This window comes from Xyrauchen texanus, chromosome 38 (assembly GCF_025860055.1).
Source record: "Xyrauchen texanus isolate HMW12.3.18 chromosome 38, RBS_HiC_50CHRs, whole genome shotgun sequence".
NCBI classification, from domain to species: domain Eukaryota; kingdom Metazoa; phylum Chordata; class Actinopteri; order Cypriniformes; family Catostomidae; genus Xyrauchen; species Xyrauchen texanus.
In genome coordinates, this window is record NC_068313.1 from 22,499,788 (window position 1) to 22,511,990 (window position 12,203).

The 12,203-nt window shown below is 40.0% G+C and overlaps 1 protein-coding gene across 3 annotated transcripts in view; it reads right to left on the reverse strand.

Annotated features, from left to right (window-relative positions):
• Positions 1-12,203, reverse strand: part of LOC127631794 (clustered mitochondria protein homolog) — a 36,134-nt gene that overhangs the window by 21,650 nt on the left and 2,281 nt on the right. For all 3 annotated transcript variants that reach the window (XM_052110136.1, XM_052110135.1, XM_052110137.1), the window contains exons 2-3: positions 737-930; positions 473-644 (exon numbers count right to left, since the gene is read on the reverse strand). In XM_052110136.1, the coding sequence (XP_051966096.1) occupies positions 473-644; positions 737-930 (366 nt within the window). The remainder of the gene's footprint in view (positions 1-472; positions 645-736; positions 931-12,203) is intronic.

The following is a 12,203-nucleotide window of genomic DNA, read 5'->3' on the forward strand; positions in this document are numbered from 1 at the left end:
TGGGTGAGGAAAAAGATTAAAATTGAAGTCCTTTTTTTTACTTTAAAGCTCCACTTTCACTTTTAGACCGGAAAGTCACATGTGGTGCCTGTTTAGTTTTACTTTAACTTTTGTGGAGATTTAGAGTAAAAAAGGACTTAAATATTGTTCCATTTCTTACCCACACCTATCATATCGCTTCTGAAGATATGTCTTTAAACACTGGAGTCATATGGATTACTTTGTTTACCTCATTGATTTTTGGAGCTACAAATTTCTGATCATCATTTGCTTTCATTGTATGGAGATATTTAAAATGTTCTGCTGAAGAAAATACGCATCTTACATGAGGGTAAGTAAATGATAAATTAATTTTCATTTTTGGGTGAACTATCCTATTAAATATGGAAAACATTTGTAATAAAGAATGAGTAGGTGTGTCCAAACATTCAACTGGAAGTGCAAACTAGAGAAAAAACATCTTGATATGTACCTTCGACCACTTTAAGAAGGGATCCCTCTTGTAGGCCCTCAATGGACTTGAGCTCGGCAAAGTTGTCAAGTACATTTCCATCAAGTTGCAAGGAAAAGCAGGTGCGGTGACAGGTGTCTTCACGGTCCATCAGCACTTGGTGGATCTCCTGTACCATCTCTTGTGGTGACACCTGAGTGTGAACCAAAGATAGTTACAATGTTACAACACATCTACCAATGAGTAATGAGTGGTCAGTGTGGGAACAGGGCCAAAGTGGCCTACCTGCAGGTCAAAAGGCTCAGTTCCTGGTGCTTGGATCTTCACAGTGAAGCCAGTGTCCTGAATTACAATCACTTCTTGTTCATTTGAGTCCTCTCCAGGTTCTGCATCAGCACTGCCGTCCTGCTTGGAGTCGGCATCCTCAGCTTGATCGTTACCACCATCCCCGTTCATTACTGCTGTGTCACCGTTGTGCCCTGTTGGAAGAGGAAGAGATATATGGGAAGGATCAGATGAGGATAACAAACTGATCAAGCCAGTGGCCCAATAAACGTTGTAGCAATCAACTTCTGGAAAGATTAAATGGAGGTATTTTATGACTGATGCACTTTATTTTACATTAATATTAGTTTTTATGCCTTTCAACATCAAATATTTGGTTTACTTCATTGCATTGTGATGTAATTAACATTGCTGTTCTGCTGTTTTATATATGTCACCAAAGTAAAATCATTAAGCTGGCTAAAGGCCTTTTCATATCAAACGTGACGCGATGATGAGGCGGATTGCAGGCGAATGGCTCCTTCCCATAGAAAGCGAATTACCGCCACTGGCACATTCACAGTAGGTGGCGCTAATCGACAAGCAATTTTTCCTCAGTACATTAGGTGGCTCAGCGCACCTTTGGGCTGGTCTGCACACCGCCCATGGTGGTCCATGAGAAGAGGTACTTGACATGCGGAACGAAAAAATAAAACTGATTTCTCTACAAGCTGCAGCAGAAGGGCTCGACAATTAGGACTGCCCAATGGCCCGGGAACAGTGTGAGAGATTCCGGCCAGTTGCTAGAACTGTCAATTGCCCAATCGGTCCAGTGCTGCATTTATAACATTAGTGCAAGAAAACAACAAGCAAGAGAGAACACAAAAATTACATGAAGCAAACAAAGTCTTCTAACCAATGAGCGAGCGCAAGTATATTTTGCTCGCAAAGATGCGCGAGCACATAATTTACTGGACGCACCAAGAAGGAATGGGAATCCAATTCCTCTTAACGGTTCCAGTAAGGATTCCAGTAATTCTTTTTTTTTTTTTTTAAGAATTATTTAGAAATGCAATACTTATTTAATGCACTTACTTCCCTTTGCTGTCTGTTACCAAATAATGAGATCATTTCAGATTTGTACAGAGCAGATATAACAAATCAGAAATAAATGTAATACATTTCTTGTAAATGGTGTGTTTGAGACATACCGGTAAATAGAAATAAATGATCCTTACTCTATTTTAAATAAAGGAATCTAAACCAACACGAAATGTGATGGCATATTTCATGAATTCATTAATAATTTTAGAAATGACACTTATTACAACAAAACTTGTGTGTATTTAATTATACAATGTCATATGAACAACCAGTCTGTAACTGCCCTGCTTGATTAAATAGAGACTCAGGTCATCATTAAATAAACAGTAACAGCTCTGTGTTTTGTAGCCTAATGTTGTAATTCAGGCTTGTGAGACTTCAACAGCTCATATTTAATTTTGAGTTGGACATTCATAACTTGCACATCAGTATAAGATTAATTTTATACTAGAATATAAATGGAAGTGCAGTATGTTTCGCGCTGTAGATTCAAAAGAACCGGCTCCTATATAAATAATTATTTCGGGAATAGAACTGTACTGAAGTGCATATGTTTCACACTGTAAAAAGAGCCGGTTCGAGACTCGTTCGATTGGGAATTTAATACACTTGTAGAACTGTATGTTTTCATGCTGTAGAGTCAGTAGAGGGCAGAGCTGCGCAGCTGGAAACGCTGTCAGAGTTTTCGAGGATGGTGTTCCAGCCACGTCGGCGGAAAATTGCTCGCCATAATGCAACCAATTCACGAAGATCATACGATTCCGGTATTTTTTAATGGAATCGGTTCTGAACAAGAACAGATTCTCGGTTCCCAACCCTACATACGTATATATTTGAGTAAAATGAACATTTTTGTTTTATTGACATGTCACAATACAATTCACATTTTTGTTATATACAAATATACACATAATAATTTTTTTTATTAAATTGTTGTAAACAAATCCCTATTGTAGAGACTTAAAGGAACTGTACACCCCAAAATTAAAATTCTCTCATTATTTACTCTCACACTAATCCCATCCCAGATGTGTATGACTTTGCTTCTTCTGTTGAACACAGATTTTTTGAAGAATATCTCAGTTCTGTATGACCATACAATGCAAGTGAATGGCGACCAAACCTTTTAAGCTCCAGAAAGCAAAGTAAGGGAGCATATAATTAATCCTTAAAATGCCAGTGGTTTAATCCATATCTTCTGAAGCGTTCAAATCAGTTTTGGAATAGAGCATACCAAAATGTTACTCCTTTTCACTATAAACCTTGACATCTGCAGTCTCCTTGGCGAAAATTATTTCAAGTTTGATTACACTTCCAAGCGTCATCTAGCACTCTGCGCATGCATCAATGATACAAAGTGTAATCAAGCTTAAAATCATGAGCTTGCCTAGAGATGGCAAAGGGTGTATAGTGAAAAATGTGTTACATTTTGGCCTGTTCTCACCCAAAAATTATTGGATCGCTTCAGAAGACATTGATTAAACCAAATTGAGTACTTTTATGCTTAAAGATGGAGTTGCATAAAGGCTAGTGGATTTTTACCAGTAGGACAGCCAACTAGCTCATAGACCAGCTTCAGAGGGACTATGATTCTCACACACACACAAGAGAGCAATGTCGAGCTGCCATGGAGATCTCCACAACAATTGTTTAAGTCCCAGATCTTGGGGGGGGGGCAATTATTCCTGGCTTACTCTATGGTTGAAATGGCACTTTTAAACAGCACGTTACGGTTCGGTTCGACTCTGCACAATTTACTTTTCTGAGCTTGCTTTTCCACTGCAGTTTAGTGCCGCCTCAACGTGGGTGGGATTATAGGCTGATCGTCATAGTTGCGCCGCCTCTACTACAGTGACATCATCTTAAACGTGACAAACAATATTGACCATAAACAAAAACACGACTGCTAGCTGTTAGTTACTAGCTCATTGTGCTGCATAAAGCAGTTGTTGCATAGTGATTTTTCACAAGTGTAGGGCTAGGATAAACGATTATATTTTAAACGATTAATCTAGCGATTAATTTTTCCGATGCATCGATTAATCTAACGATTAATTTTTTCAGTCCGATTCGATTTCGATTCATCGACTTGTGACAACACCGGTAATACCGGTTTCATAGGGGTTGGGTTGTATAAAATGTAAAAAAAAAACATTTGCCGTGAGTTTGATTGACTGCCGATCTGATCAATCAATCATAATACGCCATTTTTGTCCGACAAAGTAGTCAGGAGAGAGAAGATTAACGTCGGTGGATTTGAATAATGGATTGTAGGCTACTGTACTGACATCTTTCCGCGGTTAAAACAACAGTCCTTCTGATGTAGGCTACATTCATGTTTAGCCTATTTGATGCTATAAATTAACCAAGGAAAAGACGATCGGTTCACGAGCAGCTTTAACTGAGGCAATCTGTCACGACACATTAAAGAGCCACAAAATAACAGGCCTATTTATGGTTTAATTTTCTTTGAATGACCAAATTTGAAAGTTGAGACTTTATTAAATGTTACCTGCTTGGTCCTGTCTGTCAGCGCATTGTCAGTGTCCTCTATGTATTTTTCACGACATTCATAGCTATAAGCGCATTATTAATAGCTATAAGCGAAAACTTTAGGTGTCGACAACGTATTATAGCCTACTCCAACATCGAGTGCAAAGTGGGGAGTTGAAAAAAAACTTATGGTGCTCTGTCATCTGCAGCTGCTCCCGGTGGCGCCTCTTAAGATGCTGGTGCATTGCCGTGGTGCTAGAATGGAAGGCCATCTCCATTTTGCAAAGACGACATATCACGGAATTGTTTCCTTTTAAATTAAAGAATTCCCATACTTTAGAGGAACGAGTGCATGCCGCCTTGCACTTCTGATAGTCTGAGGAGCCACTCGTGTTTCTACTACTCGCCGGCGCCACCATCTTTGTTTTGGGTCCGACGAATCAACGCGCATATTTTGCGTCAACGTATTTTTTGTGTCGACGTCATCCCAGCCCTACACAAGTGTAACAGTTAAATTGGCCTGGTTGTTTTAGAAGCAAGCTTTCCAGTAGCTGGTCAACTAAATAAAGTGAAGCTTTCAAGCAGTGTATAGAATAACGCAACAAAACATACCATCCTCCATCGTGGACTCTAACAAAGTCGTGGCTGAGTCCAGGGCACTCTCCCTCCCATTGCTCGCCGGTTTAGACGGCGTCCATTTTGTTGAAGCACTTCAACTTTTCCTTCATGGTTCTGTAGTCACTTTTAAAAATGTGTTTACTTTTCCCTAGACTGTTGGTAGGTCCAGTGGTAGACGTGTGTGGCCAAAAGCTGAGACACTTCCTGAAAGACTTTTTTGTTTCACGTCATTTTGTCCGTCGCTAACGAGAGGAACGTCTGCACCTCGTTTATTGACCACGGCGAGGTTTTGCGCACAGCCATTTCTTTTTACCATTCAAAATTTGCGTGAACAAATGATACCGCTATAGCTGTTGCTAACTTTAAAACTAGTGGGTTGATGTCCTGTGTCGCAAATCCAGTGATGCTGGTAGTGACGATTCTCTCTGACCAATCAGTGATCTGCAGGATTTTCACGTCACATTTAGTATCGGCTCGGCTCACTTGGAACCTCGACCAAGGTGGTACTAAAAAAAGTACCAGGTACTATCCACAGTGTAAATCCCCCAAAAAGCGAGCAGAATCCAGTTGTACAGTGCAGTGGAAAAGCCGCAAAAGCTGCCTGATCAGTGGTGCAATATCATATGACTCAATCAAGCATTGTCTGAGGTGCTCACTTTAGCCTTATTGATTCACTTAGATTCTAGGCAGTTCTGCTGAGGCTGCATGTTTGGTCATATATTGAAACTGAACAACAAGACAAAGACTCCTGCCCTGTCTGCAAAGTTCTCTCATGCCACAGCTGTATCGGCCATAATTCACACTAGAACAGCAAAAAGGCTCTGTTTGCTTTTAATCAACTGCAGCTTGTCCTTGGTTCTCCTCCTCAATGGTTACAAAGTGTCATGGCTATAGCAACAAACAGTTGGCCTCACAGTACAGACATAGAGGACCACAGGGGAGGGAAAATCAAACAGATTTTAAAAAATGGGCCAAGTTTGAAAATCCCCACATACAGTGACTTGAAAGAGGGATGTGCAAATCTACTAATTTTCATTATCGACTAGTCGGTCGGTTGTTTGAACATCTAGTCGGTGTTATAATGCATAATAGTGCATAATTAGGCTCCATTAAGATTACATAACCCCGATTAGACATGTTTCAGATGGGTACGTGGATGCTGAGCTCAGCACTTCAACATGGCAACTAACAGATTTTCAACAAATAAATAGGCTAAATAAGCATTCCATCTTATAGCACAAAACCCTCAAAGTATGAAAAGAAATCAGAAAACATTAGCCCTTCACAGATATACCGGGATCGAAGTTTTCCGATATTAAAACTTTCAGAACATATAATGCAGAAAACAATTCTTGGGGTGATTTAGAATAGAGTCATAACGTAGTTTGTCCAGCAGAGCACACTCCATTGTTTACTGTGATTCTGTTGACAGTGCAGAGTTAAGCGTAGTCTTCATGGCAAGTTGTTAACTAGTTTGTGAAATATATACTGGAAAAGTTAATAAACAATGACCCAGAGTTTCGGCTAGAAAAAAATGGTGCCGAAGTGACCGGCAGAGGTTTCGTTTTACGGACATTTTGATGATATGCCGGTCAAATATCGAATATAATTTGTCAAGTTGAGGAAAACTGGAGGCAGTCTATGTAACTTAAAAAAATGACATAATCAGGCTGTATAGAATGCAACATGTTTATTAGCCTAACTTTCAAATAGAGGAAAAAAACATGAACGTCCGAATGGCGTCAATCAATTGTTTTTACTATGGTTTCACATTCATAGTTTAACAAACCCCCCCTTCCCCACATAAAATATCTGAATAGTAGCCTATTGTTTTTACTCAAGCGAACTTAATTATACACTCTCAGTATGTCTCATTTAGCTGGTAACATTTAAATTGGCCACCGTGAAATGACTCCTTGTCAAATGAACTGGAACAAACAAATGACTAGGCCTTTAACATCGTCTCGAGTCATTTTAGGCTACTTTTTACGCTGTTTTGCAGTGCTGAATTGTGCAGCTGCCGACTTAAAATCAAAACTTCGCAGTGTCTCTCCACAACTTACAATGCGCATAAGCCGCGTAACCTTGTTCTCCGCAAGGTGACTTCGCTGCTTCGTCTTGATCCGATTCTGCAGCGAGAACCCCCTCTCTGCAGGAACACTTGAGACAGGGATTACACAGGCTATCTTGGTGAGCTTGGTCCACTCTGGATACATTTCGTTGAAATCACATATGAGGACTTCGCAGGCTGTGGAGAAATGCAATCCTCCATAGCCACGGAGCGCTGTCATGACAGCGAGGGCATCACGTCGCAGGCTTACGGCATCGATAAGAGGAGCGGTGTCCGCAGACTCAATGCTTGTAAAATGGCAAATAATCCTTCTGATCGCTGGTTCTGCATATTCTTGAAGAGCTATAAGATAATATAATAGGTGAGAACGATATTAGAATTATAGGCTTACAAAAGAATGCTGCGCTTCGCTTATTATAAATAGGCCTGTATGGGTCATTCTATGGAAATGTCCATTTTTCTGTCCCTAGCCTTTACAAAAATATTACACAAACACTTTGGGGTTACAATTTCTTTACATTTTAAAATAAAAATGTTATTTGAAAAATTACATCTTCTTGAGCCATCAATGGCAATATTTGATTTTTATTAATTCTATAGAATTCCACCACAGAAGTGCTCGTCCCCACAGACATGTACAGAGGGAAAGTGCTTTATTTTGAGGCCAATAACAAGTTTTTACACCATTTAAAATACAATAATGTATACATAACTATCAAATATATTTGATATTATATTTATACTATAAAATATAAAAAAAATTCTGTCACAATAAATACAATGTCACATGTGACATAATAATTTTACATCAATTTAATTCTGCTACACTCAAAAGTTAAGATTTAAAGGATTGCATCACAACTTAATTTTAACCGGTTTTCAAATATTTTCATTGTTATAGCAAATACATGGTTGCGCAAACGAACGAACCTCATTCAAGCACACTTTTAACAAACCTGAACAATCTCCTTATTTGTTGTATTATTATTATTATTTTTCGGTAACTGACTACATAATGCTGAAAAAAAAATTCGAAATAATATTTCAGAAAAACCTTTCAAATTGCCAAAGTAAGGTAACACCAGTGACAAAAAAGGTAAAAAAGGACCTTAAAAAAAGGTCTTTAAATAAATTCACAAAAAATATAATTTTTTATTTATATTTAAATTTGTTATTTTTAGTAATCTAATAATGTGGTGTAAGTTTAAATGTTAGAAAAATAAATAAATTTTAAGACATCTTGCCATATCATAAGGGGACGTTTCTGTAGAATGACCCGTATAATAAATCAACAGCTACTACTTACCACTATGTGTCTGCAGATATCTAGAGGGGTTCAGAAGGGCATCGAGGCAGTGAAGTAGATCCATGCAATCCTCGGGGAACCGATCTTGCAAGGCATCTATCAGATGTTGAACATAGCGTTCCCTGGCTTTTTTGAAAGCTTGAATGGAGCGGTCGCTTGAATTGGTCACTTTGACATCCTTGTATGTGCTGTCTTTATAGCCCGCCTGGAATGTCTCCTCTTCTGGACCTGGGACATCTCGTAACTGTGTAAATGCCGCGACAGATGCTTGCACTATTGGTTGGATGCTGGAAAGATTGACGTTGTCTTTCTGAAAAACTAAATTCAGTTTTGTCATCACTGGTAGTAGGCTATATCGGCCAGTGCGCGAGTCAGGGCTATGAAGCTGTAGGTCTGGATTTGACCAAGCAGCCCTTGTGCTTGGGCATTTCGTCCCACGGCCTCTTCATGAAGTTCCATGGCCACAGCTGCCCAGTTGTGCTTCATGGCCTCCACAGCCCTGTGTAGGGATAGCCAGCGGACTGCGCACGGCTGCTTGAGGCTGACCATGTCCTCATCACTGAGTGCAGCTGTTAATTGGCGGAGCCGAGATGTTCTGGTGGCAGAGTGTTTGTAGAAGGAGTACACTGTGGAGATCGTGTTTTTGTAAGCTCTCATGTTTTCCACAGCTTTCGCTGCGTCCAGCGCAGCTCTGTGGGCAACGCAGTGCACCTGGATAGAAAATGGATTCGCTTGCTTAAAGCACCAACCCCACCATGCCTTCCCATCATTACACTTGCACCATCTGAACCCAGGCCAATGACACGGGACAGCGCTATATCCATTTCGCGAAGCACCGCAACAATGCGAGCATAAATGCATCTTGCGGTCCCAGAGTCCACATCATAATTTCCAAGAAAGCATAATTCCACCTTTCCTTTTATTTCTAGCTTTAGATATATGATTAACTTTTTGTTCACAGTGATATTTACAGTTTCGTCAATTATTATTCCAATGAAGTCACTGTTTTTCAGTCTTTCACGGATCTGTTCCACCACGACGTGTTCTAATGCCCTCTCCATATCATCCACAGAGTCGCTGTGGCAATAAATGCCATCGGTGGTGACGAAATCTGGAGCCTCGAGAGCTTGCAGTAGCTCAGTCTGTGCTACAAAATGGTTAGATGGGAGATCATGTTTTGCCATGTGGAATACAATCTTGAGCTGAGAGCATAGTTTTTTCTTAGAAGTTTCCGTGGCCTTGTCACAGTGGCCTTTCATCGCAACCTGCTGTGGCGTTAAATTGAGCGCCGCAACATGGTCATTGCTCCGACTATGTTCAATGAGAGCAGACACTCTCAAATTATTCGACCCTCTTGTGAATCCGTTGCATCGTCCTGCCTTTTCGCAGTGCGAACAGAACATTTTTTCGTTACCATCAACTATCTCACATCTTAGCCATGGGACTTGTCACTCCATTCCGACCGATACGCCCTACACTTCGGCTTTTTCTCCGGCGATGGTGGAGCTGTCTGGCTCTGGACATCTGAGGCTTCAGGCGTTCCTGATTCACCATCGTCCGTCGCGTCTGGCCTCTGAAAAAAGCTTTTAAGGCTAGGGCCTGGTCATATTTGAAACGTCTCACTCAATCGTTCGTTGTTTAGGTCTATATTGCAGCCGTTTTAGGCGTGCGCTTTATTTGAAATGCAGCATGCGATGTTGTTTAATAACTTTCAAACGGTAGAGCCTGTTCCTTTATAACATAGCCAAAGGTCGGTGTATTTTTGCTTTATACATTTTAGGCTTATTCTCAAATTCAGATTGTGTTAGGGGGGATTATTAGGCAATTTTAATCGGACAATTTGACCGGAGAGATTGAATTTTGTCGGACATTTAATTTTTTTCCCGGCCAATGTCCGGTAATTACCGGACAACGGAAACCCTGCAATGACCCCATAATTTTCCCTTTTCAATATAACTAGGCCTAATATAATGGTAACCCTGTCCCTGACAACCATGTCACTCATGTCTGTTTGCTGTTAGCCAGCTATAGTTAGTGCATTCAGTAATGTAGCAGATTGAAAGGTAAACATCAGAGCACCTTTTGCAGCTCAGCTGACAACGGTGCGGTGGTGGATTGTGCCTGTTGAGTGTTGATTTTATGCTACGTTGTTACCTAGTTGGTGAGATGCAATGCTGGTCCATCTTTTACTCTCAGTAACAACGAGCTTATAGCTAACTAGCTAACCATGTAGCTACTTTCATTGCTTGTCAGCTGAGTGGAAGCTAATGTGTAAACATGTAATCACCAAACTGTTTTGTTCAGGATTCACAGTTTGGTACCCCCTTCAACTGAACAATTCTAGTTGCTGCTTTTACAAAATGTAATATTTAAATGATTTTCCACCGCTGAAAGTTTCCCCTGAACTTGTATAGCAGAGTACGGTGTAACAGCGCTGCCGCTGTTTATCTCTTGACTCTGCAGCAGCGAACCGTGACTTATTGTTTGTGACTGTTTTGTTATACAGTGAAATATTGCTGATTATGTTTTGATCAGCAAGAAAACTGTAATTTAGTAGGCTACAATTTAGGAGGTACTTGTACTTTACTTGAGTATTACCAGGGCATTTTCTATTCTTTATATTTCCACTCCATTTAAAAAATATTGTACTTTTTCCCAATGCATTTTTTTTAACAGATACTAACAAGTTTAGAAGTACTTTACTACTAGATAACTAGTTAATTTTCAGATCAGTATTTTATATGTAAAATATATGACCGGTTAAAATTAACTGTTATCTCTACTTTAAAAAAAATACCCATCTTAAAAATGCCCAGCTTAAATAAAATGTTCTTTCCTTGATCACCTACAGATGGCTGAAAAGAGACAGTGAACGTGCAATAAGGTGTGGGACTACTTCTCCAAAGATGGTGATGTAGAATGAATAGAAAACAAACATTCAGTCGAGACTCCGTGATTCATTTACAACCCTCTGCTTTGATTTAGCTGGTAAATCATTTCAACTGACCAGAGAAGAGACAAAGTTGAAGCACCATTACGGAGTGTCTCAGCTAACCAAGTGGGAAAGATTTAATACATGCCAGCCTGTAAACATTCAACAGAGCATCTATTAAACAGTATTTTTATGCTATCATCCAGCCAAATGTTATCCATTGGCATTCCTATTCGAATTGCAATGCAATACACACCCTATGCAACAGACCTTATTCCCATGCTAGAGTGAATTTAAAGACGCTTAATCCTTGATAAATACTAGGCCAATTGTTAGTGCAAATTGCCACGTCAACCAAACCACTTTAACAACAATCTTTTAAAAGAAGCAAGCTTACGAAATGGAAGCAGAACAAACTGGAAGCTAAAGTGCAGTCACACATGACAATACAAGTGCTGAGGACACCTGCCAGACTTTATGAAAGTCAGAGACATAAGAGTGGCCAGCTACGGACAACCGTCATGACAGCAGCCCTCATAGACCTCCTGCTGAATTATGTGATGTGTTGGGACAACAGGACGTGTTGTCGGAACATTTGGCACGAGTAATGCAAAGAGCTCCCACCCTTAATCTCTCGCAGACAGTGCAGCACCACAAGCAGAATATAAAGGTGCATTAAGTGATTCTGACAAATTGGAAAACTCCTGATCTGATCAGAAAACCAAGCAGTGACTAACCACTGTGCCTCCTATATAGTTTTATTACACATTTATGACATTCATCATTATGCAATTGGATACAGGCAAGTTATGTCGAATGCACAAAGCTATTTTCCAACCAAATATGACAGCTCCTGGGTAGCTCAAAGTAACAGGACAGTGACAAGCAGACATCATCTCAAGCATCAGAGCAACCAATCAGTCACTGTCAAGGGCTATCAGTGTGACCCACACAACAAGAGCTC